The following is a 14425-nucleotide window of genomic DNA, read 5'->3' as shown; positions in this document are numbered from 1 at the left end:
CTCACTCTCTCACACACACACACACACACACACACACACACACACACACACACAACCCCCCCCCCCCCCCCCCCACACACACACACACACACACGCTCCCTTATGCTTTCAACCCACAAACAGTGCAAACAAAGTGTAAAAAAAGACAAAGATACACGGTCAAAGCAATAGCAGCATTTAAATTAATTGTGTAGGTCAGTGTACTGTATTGTGTGTGTGCGTGTGTGCGTGTGTATAATGTCTACCGTGTATGGACTTGGTGTGACTGGATGGTCTGGGTAGGTCTCACAGCATCTTCCTAGAGCACATTTTCAGTCTTATAAAAATATATAAAAAAAACACAAACGCAAAGACGACAAAACCAAAAACCTGCTTTGCGGCTTCTTCCTGGTGGCTCACACCACTGAAAAACAGAACGCACACACACACACACACACACACACACAGGCAGACAGGGTTACTAATGCCAGGCTCCTTTTTCAGATTATTTGTAAGTGTATATCATTGGCAACTTCATCTCACCTGTACCCTCATTCCCTACTCTTTGCACCACACTTCTCTCTTCTCTTCCCTCTCTTTTCTCCTCCTTCTCCCCCTCTCCATCCTTCTCCTCCCTCTGCACTCGCCCACTCTCTTCCTGCTCGCGTTCCTGTTGGAGTGTGCAGATGTAGTCGGGAGAGAGGTCTTCCTCACCACTCAGGTACACACTCTTGAACTTGTGGTAGAGCATCGAGGCTTTCTGCATGATCTCCTCGCTCTCGTTGAACTTGCGGATCTGTCACAAACAAACACAACAAACATCAGAGCACAGAAACATACCACCAGCATAGAGAACAGCTAGACCAGTGTTAAAGGGGGACAATCATTTCAAAATGTTTCAACAGTTAAAGGTGTAACGGCACACAATTCGGTTTTGTAAAACGTTGCTGATATCGGAGCTCAACAGCCAATCAAATGACAACTCTGACCATCCCTTCACTACCCGTAATTTCCCGACTATTAGCCGCGGCTTATACATTGATTTTGCAATATCTGTTCAGCTATGAGGTTAATACAGAGGGGCCGTTAATATGGTTTTGTTTCTTTTAACTTGCATAAAACACTGTCCTGCAGCTTATACACATTGCGTCTTATATGCGGGAAATTACTGTACTCCTGAAACAGTGTGTGGATTAGCTGGGAATACTAATGGCTTGGTTGCCTGAACATGTTTGTTTCCTCATTACAAGGTTAAGTATAAACACCAGATGTTGTCAATACTGAACGGACAGGAACTGGGATTGCAATGTGCAAATCAAACCAGCAGATCTAGTCTGCCAAGACCAAGCACACTACCTTGTACATCCATCAATACCAACGTTAAACTTATTCTGAGAGTATCCTGTCTGAACTATACAAAAGTAGGCAAGTTTGACCTTTCTGGAGTAAATGAATGGTATTGAATATTGGAGGAGAATATGATAAACTGACACCTGTAGCAGAGCTACTGAGATACTATCATCACGCCACATCATATGTACTGTATATGATAAGAGCACTGTCCAACTTGTTGTGCATCCTTAGCAGGGTAGCCTAGTCCATCAGTCCTACAAATAGTCTCAAGACCCAAGGCAGATTGTAATAATATCCTCCTGAGACCCGGTCATTCATTTTTGTCCTCTGTAGGGGACATCAGTCTGAGTCTTATACATGAAATACCATTCATGCCAACTATTCAAATCCTTTTGTACTCTCAAGAGGACACCCTGGGCTTTCTGGTGATACCACAATTATGTGGGTTGGGTTAACAGATTTAATACATTTTATTTTCAAAATGGCGGCTATTGATTTTTTTTCATTTCATGGCAGCAACAGAGGTAATTGACCATTTTTGGTCATTATTATGTGTTTTATTGCACACAGTCCATTTGTGTCTGAAATTTCAGAAAGATCCAACAATTGTAACACCTTCAAAACATAACTTTTGTTCAATGTCTCCTGTAGTGGACATCGGGACTCAGTACCCCTGCTTTTTAACCAATTTCTATGTTTTAGAAGGCAGAGGGTTGAGTGAGACAACAAGGTCTTTTCTACTTATTTCTAATAAATAAAAGGAGATACAGGATAAAAGGGGATCCCTTAAGGTACAATACAGCCCCAGAAGCAGTGTGTAAGCTAGAACTTTAAGGTTTATTAAGAAATAAGTACATCGTAGGTGAATTTGCCTCAATGTACATTACCCAATTTGTATTTTGGGTAACTGATTACTCCATTTACCTGTAAATGAGTATTTGCCACTCCTAAAAGTGCTTTCACATTTACAATTTATCCATCAAGCATCCCTTTAGTGTACCTCTGCCATCCTAGGATGCCCTGAACACTAACGTTTCATTCGTCTCTTGGGTCTTTGGCACAGGGGTCAGAGGTCAAATAATGAGAGTCCCTATCATGGTGTATACTCTCTGATGCCCTCACAGCAAGCCATTGCACTTCTTCAACACATGTTCATTAAAGGGAGAGTGTAGTAACCACTCCAAACCTAAAACCTAGCTCTACAGTGTGCCATGTATGCAGACTGGCTGCAACACCGATGAGCCAGGCTCATTATTATGGCCGTCTGAATGCTAATTCAGCCATTATAGCAACACTTCATTATAGTAGCCATCTCTGAGAGCTATGTTAAAAAAAACTTGAGGGGGAGCAAAGCCTTTCTTGGCCACCTATTTGCCTGTAATATCTCACATACCCTAACACTCCATTGACTTTAATGCAATACTATTACTATTCCCAACAGAGGTAATTGACCATTTTTGGTCATTATTATGTGTTTTATTGCACACAGTCCATTTGTGTCTGAAATTTCAGAAAGATCCAACAATTGTAACACCTTCAAAACATAACTTTTGTTCAATGTCTCCTGTAGTGGACATCGGGACTCAGTACCCCTGCTTTTTAACCAATTTCTATGTTTTAGAAGGCAGAGGGTTGAGTGAGACAACAAGGTCTTTTCTACTTATTTCTAATAAATAAAAGGAGATACAGGATAAAAGGGGATCCCTTAAGGTACAATACAGCCCCAGAAGCAGTGTGTAAGCTAGAACTTTAAGGTTTATTAAGAAATAAGTACATCGTAGGTGAATTTGCCTCAATGTACATTACCCAATTTGTATTTTGGGTAACTGATTACTCCATTTACCTGTAAATGAGTATTTGCCACTCCTAAAAGTGCTTTCACATTTACAATTTATCCATCAAGCATCCCTTTAGTGTACCTCTGCCATCCTAGGATGCCCTGAACACTAACGTTTCATTCGTCTCTTGGGTCTTTGGCACAGGGGTCAGAGGTCAAATAATGAGAGTCCCTATCATGGTGTATACTCTCTGATGCCCTCACAGCAAGCCATTGCACTTCTTCAACACATGTTCATTAAAGGGAGAGTGTAGTAACCACTCCAAACCTAAAACCTAGCTCTACAGTGTGCCATGTATGCAGACTGGCTGCAACACCGATGAGCCAGGCTCATTATTATGGCCGTCTGAATGCTAATTCAGCCATTATAGCAACACTTCATTATAGTAGCCATCTCTGAGAGCTATGTTAAAAAAAACTTGAGGGGGAGCAAAGCCTTTCTTGGCCACCTATTTGCCTGTAATATCTCACATACCCTAACACTCCATTGACTTTAATGCAATACTATTACTATTCCCATAGGGTTAGGACATTCGGATAGTCCTGATGTCCTTTGCAGAGGACATCTGATAACTCAGCAACTAAGAACATTTTTGGAATTTTTTTTGCTGCAGCATGTTTCTTTAGACCAAAATACTTAAATCATCTAAAAAAAATCTCAAAATTAAAACTTTTTTTCCCCCGGGTCTCAGGAGGATATGACAACTTATATATTTTTTTGTAATCAAGTCAGCCTACATCCATAGCAAAATGTTTAAGTTACATATGTATGTTAACAAAGTTCAACACACAATTATTATTCTTACAGAATAATTTAGAGTCTACAAATCTGAACAAATCCCCCTTCCCAATGAACCATCAGCTCTGGTCCTGACTGACGCTATGAAAGGACCAAACTGCAAAACCGCGGTCTGACTACAAACTGCTCTTTAACTAGACTGACTGACTGAGTCCTGTCATTGTGCAAATGAGGGCAGTCAAGGAAGCATAATGATTAACTAGCTTGCATTTTAGTAGTTGAATCCAGGTGTGTTTAATGAGACTGTCTTCATGCAAAGTTCAGCACTCAAACTATACAGAATGCAATTACAGACAGTCTGTCTGTAATTGTCCCTGGACAACTTATGGACAGGACATTGATGTCCCAATAAGTATTTTGCAAAAAGTGAGATTACACAATACTGCTCAAACATGGTGTATACTACCAGGTTACTTGTCATACTTTGTCATCCTAAAGACAAGACGCTCCGCTAAGAAACGGCCTGAGGGTTTCTATTACACTTGGCATGTGCCGTCTCTGTTGTGCTACTGTAATCCTACTACCCTGTAGCAGTGGCCTACAATACCATCAGCTAGTGTATGCAATACCTGAAGAACATGATAGATTATTTGGGGGCAGCCGTGGCCTACTGGTTAGGGCATCGGGCTTGTAACCTGAGGGTTGCCAGTTCGATCCCCGACCAGTCCACGGCTGAAGTGCCCTTGAGCAAGGCACCTAACCCCTCACTGCTCCCCGAGCGCCGCTGGTTGGGCAGGCAGTTCACTGCTCTGGGTTGTGTGATTCACCTCACTGTGTGTTCACTAATTCGGTTAAATTGGGTTAAATGCAGACAACTGAATTTCCCTCACAGGATCAAAAAAGTATATATTCTATTCTATTCTATTCTATTCTACTTTATTCATCACAGAGGGAAATTATGGTCTTATGGCCTATTGGGATATGAAGCCTCGGTGCAATTGATTGTAAACTGTGCACTGTCTCAGAATATGATTATCCTCTGAACACTGAATAAACAACTGAAGAGGTAATATGGTATAGGATGCTTACCCTTTCCCAAAATAAAAATTCCAGGCCTTTAGCAAGCTCCACCTAATTGATTATTTTTCTTTTACACCTCTAGTTTTTTTAGTTTTGTAAGACAAGTCAGTACTATTGTTGAATTGATTTAATGTCTTTCCTGTGTCTAGAGAACAATCATTCTTAATTCCACTCTGTTCTAGACTTTCCAGACCTGTACTAACATGATGCATTTATAAAAGACAGTATTAAGAAGCTATTACCACCACTGACAATTATGAGGAATTCAGAAAGATCCTCTAGCATAATCTAATGAAACTCAGCATACTAAGTATGCTTTTGTCTGGGCCACAGGGAACATCTTGCACTACAGCATTGCAATATAAGTGGAGATACAAAGGCTGGTTTGTGATGTGGCTGCATTTGGGAACTCTTCGTCCTCATGTGATCTTTATCATCATCAGTGAGGCCTACTTATTTTCATAACCACAGATATTACTTGTAGCATTACAAATCCACAATTCATGTTTCAATTGTGATTCTATACCAAATTATATATTCTAAACGGATAATTCTCGTCCTTGATTATGATTGGCTGAATTGTGTTTGATGGCCATTGTAAAAGCCAGTACAAATAAACACCTTGACCGCATTTCGTTCCACGTTACTGCGCTACCACAACTTGATACAAAAGTTAGAGTAGCTGCATCTCGAAGTTGCTTGACAATGATTATGATAGAGGAAATGTATTTCTTGGCGGAAGAATGATTGTCCATGAAAAAATCATTACATTTCTCCATGCTATAGGCTAGTAACCATTTTAGAAAAGCAATAAGCTACCAGAATCCATAGGTTACACTGATTTCAGAACTCTGCTTGCATGTCGAGCCTAACAATGCCCCTTGACTGATGTCAGCTAAGGGGCATGGTTAGGCATTGATGAACTAAAATCAGTGCAACCTGAGACCTCTCGGAGCTTATTGCTTACACATGAATATAGTATTTATGCCAGCTTAACTGTATTACCACTGGTCTACTAGTGTGTGACTGACTATATTGATATAACACTGACTTTGTATGCATATGATCATGAGTATGTGTACAAGAGACAGAATATGTGTGTGTGTGTGTGTGTGTGTGTGTGTGTGTGTGTGTGTGTGTGTATCCTACCCTGCTGAGTGTTTCAATGAGCTCTTTGTGCTTCTGTAGATGCTGAGAGGAAACAGGTACTCGTCCCAGCTCATCTAATGCCAGTACACACTTCCCCACATCCTGAGAGGGAGCGAGAGAGATGGATTATTAGAAAAGGCAGAGAGTATCATGGCTGCACCAAAAGCAAAGGAATTTTCACCAGATCAATTAAATAACTCTGTTTACTAAGAATGAATCATTCTAGAATGATTATGTAGGGCAGGGGTCACCAAACCTTTTTCTCTAGGGGCCACATTATTGGTCCTGACTGTGATGGGGGGCCGGGTCCAGGTCAGCTCATTGTGTAGTAGAGTATCCTGGCACAGTCATTCCCCCTATATCCACACTACTACATCAACACTTGATTCCTGGCACATATTTGTTTATCTTTACAAGTGGTTTGCAAAAGTAGCAATTGAATCTTCACACTTTGATTTGAAATACCACAGATTCCATGTATTTACTAAAATAACATAGCTGTCAAGTTTTGGTGATTGACACTGGCAAAGGTGAGTCAAAACATATAAATTATAGGCCCCGGTCGTGGCGCAACTGGCTGGGGCACCTGCACCGCACGCTGGCAACCTAGGTTTGATTCCCGCCCCGTGGTCCTTTCCGGATCCCACCCCTACTCTCTCGCTTCCTGTCACTCTTCACTGTCCTGTCTGATTAAAGGCATAAAAAAGCCCAGAAAATATATTTTAAAAATTATAAATTATAGGTAGGCCTATTGATATTAATAATAATATTAATAACAATTTTGTGCAGCACTTAAAATTGCTGCCCTCTACTTCCAAAATTACTTATTACTCAACTCATAAGCTACAGTAGTTAAACAGACAGTTAAACTTCTAGTGTTATGGACTTAATTGATCAAATTTACCAGTAAACTTTTCAGTCATTCTCGTTGTTATCATGACTGTAACGGCATAGGCTAGTTGGGCGATCTAAAGTAGGCTAACACACTTCACTTCGAGGGTATAGGAACGACACCAAAGGCTACCGTCCATCAGCTATCTCTATGTGCCACTTAATATTCATTTCTATACAAACGGCAGATTCGTAAAGAAACACAAGCACCCACACCATAAGTGTACCTTAATTAGCTACAGTATGTACCAAAAATGACACTTTACCTTGACTCAAAGAGTGCAGGCTGCGTGTACAGAACCGTTTGAAGCTCCAGTGGAATTTTGATGGGCTACCGCTACCTGGTTAATCATCGTGACCTCTTAATTCCCCCGACATCGGAAACAGTCCTATAAGCTAAGCAGCGTACCCTACACTCATCCACCCGTCTTCTTTTTTTTCTCTTTGGTGCACCACTTTTATGCTTTCTGGACGCAAACTGCATTGTTGTATTGTACAACTTAGCTACACTAGTATACTCTTAGCTAGACTTTCGGGGGGCCGGTTCAAGAAGTGGGGGGCAGAGGGGCTGGGGGTCAAAGTGGGGTGGTAGGACGGAGTCAGCCCGCGGGCCATAGTTTGGTGACCCCTGATGTAGGAGACCACATCCACATATGAAATAAATATTAAAATCATTTGAAAGACCATGCTGAAACTATATTGTGCAGTGTAGCCCTGTCATGAGGTGATTAGGCCAAAACTTAAATGTGACTTACTGGGTTTCCAACAGTCAAGGAGATGCGGATCTCTCCAAGGAGCCTGTGCAGTCTGGAATCTGTAACTGAGTCTGTGACTGTAGAACAAAAATGGTTAAGCGCACACACACATACATACACACACACACACACACTATACGGATCACAGGACTGAAAACAGTGACTCACCTATTTTGATGCCTACTTTCCGCTCTTCTTTCCTTTCTTTCTTCAGTATTATAGCCTCATTCCTGAGCCAGAAAGAGACTTGCATTAATCCACATATTTAAATATATGTGTGTGTGTGTGTGTGTGTGTGTGTGTGTGTGTTCACTCACAGTTTCACATTAGAAGGGTCTCTCCTGCCCTCAATCTCCTGCACACTTCCATTCTTTTGCTCCTTCAGAATCTCACTCCTCTCCTCTTTCTGAACGTCCTTGACCTCTGTTGGTACCTCCTTCTTGTTTCGAAGTTCCCTCTTCTCCTCTTTTGCTACCTCTGTTTCTCCTGTTGGCAAGTCTTTTTTGTTCTCCTTCCACAGCTCCCTCCTTTCCTCTTTTGGAACCTCCTTGACCTCTGTTGGTGCCTGCGTCTTGTCCTCCTTACGAATCTCCTTTTGTTCCGTTGGTACATCCTTCCTACTCTCCTTCTGAAGCACCCTCTTCTCCTCTTTTGGGACCTCCTTGACTTCTGTTGGTGCCTGCTTCTGGTCATCCTTCCGAAGTTCTCTCTTCTCTTTTGGAACCTCCTTGACCTCTGTTGGTGCCTGCTTCTTGTCCTCCTTACGAACCTCCTTTTGTTCCATTGATATGTCCTTCCTACTCTCCCTCTGAAGCACCCTATTCTCCTCTTTTGGTACCTCCTTCACCTCTGTTGCTGCCTGCTTCTTGTCATCCCTCCGAAGTTCTCTCTTCTCTTTTGGAGCCTCCTTGACTTCTGTTGGTGCCTGCTTCTTATCATCCCTCCTAAGTTCTCTCTTCTCTTTTGGAACTTCCTTGACCTCTGTTGGTGTCTGCTTCTTGTCTTCCTTCTGAAGTTCTCTCTTTTCTCTTGGAACCTTGACCTCTGTTGGTGCCTGCTTCTTGTCTTCCTTCTGAAGTTCTCTCTTTTCTCTTGGAACCTTGACCTCTGTTGGTGCCTGCTTCTTGTCATCCTTCTGAAGTTCTCTCCTCTCTTTTGGAACCTCCTTGACCTCTGTTGGTGCCTGTTTCTTGTCCTCTTTCTGAAGTTCTCTCTTCTCTTTTGGAACCTCCTTTACCTCTGTTGGTGCCTGCTTCTTGTCATCCCTCCGAAGTTCTCTCTTCTCTTTTGGAACCTCCTTGACCTCTGTTGGTGCCTGCTTCTTGTCATCCCTCCGAAGTTCTCTCTTCTCTTTTGGAACCTCCTTGACCTCTGTTGGTGCCTGCTTCTTGTCATCCCTCCGAAGTTCTCTCTTCTCTTTTGGAACCTCCTTGACCTCTGTTGGTGTCTGCTTCTTGTCTTCCTTCTGAAGTTCTCTCTTATCTTTTGGAACCTCCTTGACCTCTGTTGCTGTCTGCTTCTTGTCTTCCTTCCGAGCCTCCTTTTGTTCTGTTGGAACCTCCTTGTTCTCATTACGAATCTCCTTCCTCTCCTCTTTTGGAACCTCCTTGACCTCTGTTGGTGTCTGCTTCTTGTCTTCCTTCCGAGCCTCCTTTTGTTCTGTTAGAACCTCCTTGTTCTCATTACGAAGCTCCCTCCTCTTCTCTTTTGGAACCTCCTTGACCTCTACTAGTGCTTCCATTTTGTTGTCCTTACAAAGTTCCCTCTTCTCCTCTTTTGGAACCTCTTTGACGTCCATTGATGATTGCTTTTTGTCATCCTTACGAAGCTCTCTCTTGTCTTTTGGAACCTCCTTTACTTCCGTTGGGACCTCAGTCTTATTCTCCCTCCGAAGCTCTCTCTTTTCCTCTTTGGGAATCTCCGCGACCTCTGCTGATGTCTGCTTCTTATCCTCCTTTCGAACCTCCTTTTCTTCCATTGGCACCTCAGTCTTATTCTCCTTCTGAAGTTCTCTCTTCTGCTCTTTTGGAACCTCTTTGATCTCCATTGCCACCTCAGTCTTGTTCTCCTTCCGAAGCTCCCTCTTGTCTTTTGAAATGTCCTTGACCTCTGTTGGTGCCTGCTTATCACACTCCTTCTTTTCTTCCTTCTGTGTCTCCTTCTCCTTTTCCCTCTGTCCTCTCCTGACCTCTCTGCTCTGCACAAGATCCTGCAGAGATTTCAGTACGGCAGAAACGTTGCTCTTCTGGAAGGATGGAAGGAGGGATAGAAGGAATCAAAAGAAATAAAGTGGATTATTTGCTTGTTCATGCTTGGACTCCACTGTATAGCCATTTTGTCATTAATGGTCATATAGCCATTCATATCACAAAGTTCAGAGTCAGTCTCTCTCTCGCTCTCTCTGAAGAAGAGGAAGAAGCAGATAGATCACAAATGTTTCTGGAAACATCATGCACAGAAACGTACAGTAAAGCAGGTGGAAACACTGTGTCCTCACCTCCTGCTTTGGGGAGCTCTCGCCTACTCCCTCACTACTTTTCTTCTGCTTCGGCTCTGGTTCCTCCTCTCCTCCCTCCTCCCTCTCTCCTCTCCTCCTCTTCCTGTCATCCCTCTCCTGAGACTCATCTGTGGAGAGGGCAGATAGGATTAGCGTTCTTCTGCGTGCGTGTGTGTGTCTGTGCGTGTACACTCATTACAGTGACAATATAGGAGTCAACACAGGACATGGTTGGATGGTCTGTAGTGCTAAATATGGCAGGCCTCTAACAAGCAGTCCTGATTTACAAAGAGGTAATCACATTGTCCTTAATGACCCAATTGTAAAAACAGTGTTGTGAAATATGGTGTGATTTAGGGGGCAAACCAAGCAAAAAGCATACATGTTGTTTTGGCTCCATTTGAGTAAAGGTTGACAAGTGTTGTGGAAAATGTCCCCTGTCGAATCCAATTAACAATTAACACTAATAGTAACACACAGTAGATCTCTGAAGACCGCTGGGCTGGGTTTCCCAGATTCGTTAAGAAGCTCGAGTGCAAAGAACTTCTTAGGAGCGTTCTTAGAGTACTCCTAAGAAGTTCTTAGCACTTAAGAGCTTCTTAACGAATCTGGGAAACCCGGCCCTGATCTTTATTCACCGTATTGCAGTAATAGTACAGCCCAAACAATGTTCAGGCCAACCGTCAGGCAATAAAGAGAAGGTGAAGTGTCATCAGCTGGGGCCTCTCGATGAGATCCTACAGTGGATGGCTGAGGCCTTTCTTTTATACCCGTTGGCCCTCAAGAAGTGCCACCTCTCACGCCATCCAAAAACACTTTTTAGCCAATCAGCGTCGAGCAGGGTCTTCCCCTATTGGGTGGAAACCATCTTCCTATCATATAAAAATATATGTAAAACTGTATGGCCTTGGGTTTTTCTGGTTCTTTCCAGTTTGGGGTCTAAGGAGGGTTTTCTTATCGTGTCTACTTCATAACAGGCAGTGTCCACATGGCCTTGTCCTTTCTCTGAACCCCACCAGCCAATGACATCACCTCTCCCTTGATCATTGAATGAGGAGATGTTTTTTCCTGGTATCTACGGTGCCCTCCCACACCCCACTCCTCTGGCTGTTGGTCTGTTCTGCTCAAGACATGTAATAGCCTTGAAACGCTTACAGTAAATGCAGTAGGCCCAATATTACAGCTTAAAAACCATGAATGCATCCTTTGAAACATGAAAGAACACCACAAAAGCTATTTACATTTTTGCCACATTATAACTTAAATTTGTGGCAGAATTTTCCAATGTCTTTTAGCACAAGCAGCTATGGAAGCTGTCTCTCCCCATTGATTCAGATAGGGACTGGTTTAGCATGACAGAACTATCTGCCTGGAGGCCTTCCCAGAATGCTGGTGAACAGCACAATTGTTTTAAATGTGTGTGTGTTTGTCTGTACGTAACATATGCAGAATTCCTTACTTGTATGAATGTGTGGTGTGTGAATTACCTGCAGCACTGACATCAGTGCTCTTCTGAGGAACCTGAGACTGCGCATCCACTTCAGCCTGGGCTTTTTGCGAGTGGGTGACTTCCTGAGATGGTGTGACCTCCTGGAGGGGTGTGTCTTCCAGCGAGGGTGTCGTCTGTGGAACAGGTGTGGCTTTTGGAGAAGGTCTGGCCTCTTGGCACGCCACTTCTCCCTGAGAGGGTGTGTCTTTCTGCGGCGAGGCGGCTTCCTGAGGTGGTTTGAGCTGAGCTTGTGTTTGAGAGGTGGGCTTAGGGAGCACGGCAGTTATTGTAGCTGGTGTGTCTTTAGAACATGTATCTGTAACTTTTGTGTCCGTGGATTTCTGAGGTGTGGGTATAGTGTGGGTGGGGTCTGATTTTTCTGTTGGTGTGACTTTGGGTATACTTCGGGACCTCCGCTCAGAGAGAACAACCTTTTCTGAGGGTGTGGCTTTAGCAGAGCGCAAGGACTTCTGAGAGGATGCGGCTTCTGGAGTCGATGCGGCCTGGTCGGCGGACGCAGACCGCCGAGTGGTCGTGGTTTTCGGGGTGGCAGTGGTGGTCTGTCTAGGAGCTGCAGTCCTTGCAGACGTTTTTTTCTCTGTGGTCACAGGTGGCGCAGTAGGAGGTGGCTTTCCGGCCGGGGCTTCCTCCCTTGCCATCTTGGCAGGAGTGGGTGCGTCCGTCAGGGAGGCACTGGCGGCGGCTCTCTTCTGAGCTTTGCGCATCTGTTCCACCCTGCTCAGCAGTGACACTTTCTGTGCCAGGAAACAAAAGACAAAACAGAAGAAAAGATGACTGAGTCGACATCTGCATGGGAAAGACCAAAATATGAGGGTTGTGTGTTGTAGTCCTCAGCTGCCAAATCCTTATGACACTGATCACATTGGCAGTTATAGCGATAGCCTTCTTTGGCTGCATGCACAACTTCCGTAAGACTTAGGTTTAGGCTCACTGTGGTAACTGAAAAGGCAGCATTTTAGAGGACTTTGATCTGTAACTTCCTACTAGGGTGTCTCTAAGACACTAAAACATCATATAGCTTATATACATGCTTCCAATCATAGATTATACCATGGTTTGTCTAATAATATTAGCACGCATTAACATTTTTGAAAGATTTGCAACTCAATTTTGGCAATATCTCACTTTTGGTCCTTTCAGGCATATTCCTGGATCATGCTCAATCTCCCACATTGCCTCAGGGAATCCTCCTTTCTTGATTGGCTTGTTATATTTGTCCTTGTTCGGCCAATAGGGAACAATTTCATTGGGGAGCAGAAAGGTTCTGGAAGGCAAGGGAAGTGTCAGAGGAATATGCCCCCTTAGCAACAGATCATTTACTTGCTTTCTTGCCCACAGGGTTTACTTGACAAACACCTTCAGAACCACAACTACAAGAAACACACACTACAGTTTCACTGATGATGTTCATAATTTACTAAAAAAACCGAATTAGACAGCTCCAAGGCCATGCTACAAGAGGCACATGACCAAGCATACACACACACACACTGCAGAATGCGAACTCACGTCTGGTGTGTGCCATAGAAGAATATGGGTACTTTGTTCTTGGGTCCCTTGCCTTCCCCAATCTGTAGAAGGATGAGAATTTGATCAAACACTGCATACAAAACAGCTTTGGCTTATGTAGAAACTATGACAGAATTCATCCGCACAAAGCAGGATTTTCATCAACAAACATACCCTGGCAGGCCAGAAAGGATAACCCTTCATCTTAGCGAAGACGGGCTCCCCAGGTTGAAAACTGTGACTATTCTTCACAGACTTCATGTTCGGGTTCGCAGGTTATCCTATGACGAAATGGCGTAATAGTAAACGCGAGTAACAAGCATATTGCGTTTTAAAAGTTATAAGCCAATTATAACGCTGGCAACTTGATAACATAAAATATATCACTTGTGTCCTTCGACTAGCAAAACATACGGGCGTGTTCGCCATGCACAGACAAAAAAAACAGCAACAGCATTTTCACAACAAATCAGCACAGCTAGCTAATTGCTAACTGCTACAAGGGTCTTGACTTAAAACGTACCCTCCACTACTCAAGAGTTGAGTATATTTCAACAAGACGAAAACCTCGTTTAATAGTCGTGCATGCCATCATTGATACACGTAACCTAGTTCATATGAATGCCCTTTATCTAAAACACAAGATACAATATGTTGCTACATTGTAGCGGAGGCGGGTCTGCAGCTGACTTGCAGCAGCAGCTCTGAGCAGGATTATTCAGACTTCACAGCAACACTCACGCCTTTGATAAATACAAAAAGAGACATAGATACCGTCAGTTTGCCAAAACGAACGAATGCACGACTTAAAACCTTGCTAAGCAAGCCGATCCACCACGACCAGCGGCTTCTGCCAACGTGCAATTCAGCTCGCACAAGTCCTCCTGCTTAGCGCATCCATAGAGTGTAGCCTACCGTCCAACAAGAGGCTTGGTGGGACCGGAGGTGGAGCCTTTGGAAAGCTCACGACACTCGGGACAAGCTTTTTAAACCCCAAGAGTATTTTATAGGCACTATTCTATTACATAGAATCTGAAAATGTGTTGTTACATGCAACACAAACTCACACCAGAATCTAACTTCAAAAACAAAGGGACGCGTGACGTATCATACGGGTCAAATTTAA

The 14425-nt window shown here is 43.3% G+C and overlaps 1 protein-coding gene across 1 annotated transcript; it reads right to left on the bottom strand.

Annotated features, from left to right (window-relative positions):
* Window positions 1-79: 79 nt before the first annotated feature.
* LOC134059910 (hepatoma-derived growth factor-related protein 2-like) lies at window positions 80-14393 on the bottom strand. Its single transcript, XM_062516460.1, has 12 exons — window positions 14074-14393; window positions 13474-13580; window positions 13300-13361; window positions 12916-13054; window positions 11768-12524; window positions 10281-10408; window positions 8101-10028; window positions 7952-8013; window positions 7784-7860; window positions 6138-6239; window positions 523-775; window positions 80-403 (listed from the first exon to the last, which is right to left on the bottom strand). Exons 2-12 carry the CDS (start codon window positions 13558-13560, stop codon window positions 396-398), a joined length of 3603 nt encoding a protein of 1200 aa, XP_062372444.1. The 5' UTR covers window positions 13561-13580; window positions 14074-14393; the 3' UTR covers window positions 80-395.
* Between the last annotated feature and the right edge of the window lie 32 nt (window positions 14394-14425).

The sequence above is a fragment of the Sardina pilchardus genome, chromosome 16 (genome assembly GCF_963854185.1).
Source record: "Sardina pilchardus chromosome 16, fSarPil1.1, whole genome shotgun sequence".
Lineage (NCBI taxonomy): Eukaryota > Metazoa > Chordata > Actinopteri > Clupeiformes > Clupeidae > Sardina > Sardina pilchardus.
This window is presented reverse-complemented; position numbering and strand designations above follow the sequence as displayed.

Excerpts from the sequence above, each read along its gene's own strand:
- LOC134059910 (XM_062516460.1), bottom strand. The coding sequence starts at position 13,560 with ATGAAGTCTGTGAAGAATAGTCACAGTTTTCAACCTGGGGAGCCCGTC. Across the intron at positions 12,525-12,915 it reads TATGCCTGAAAGGACCAAAA|AAAGTGTCACTGCTGAGCAG; the intron begins GTGAGATATTGC and ends TTCCTGGCACAG. Across the intron at positions 7,861-7,951 it reads GAAAGTAGGCATCAAAATAG|TCACAGACTCAGTTACAGAT; the intron begins GTGAGTCACTGT and ends TTTGTTCTACAG.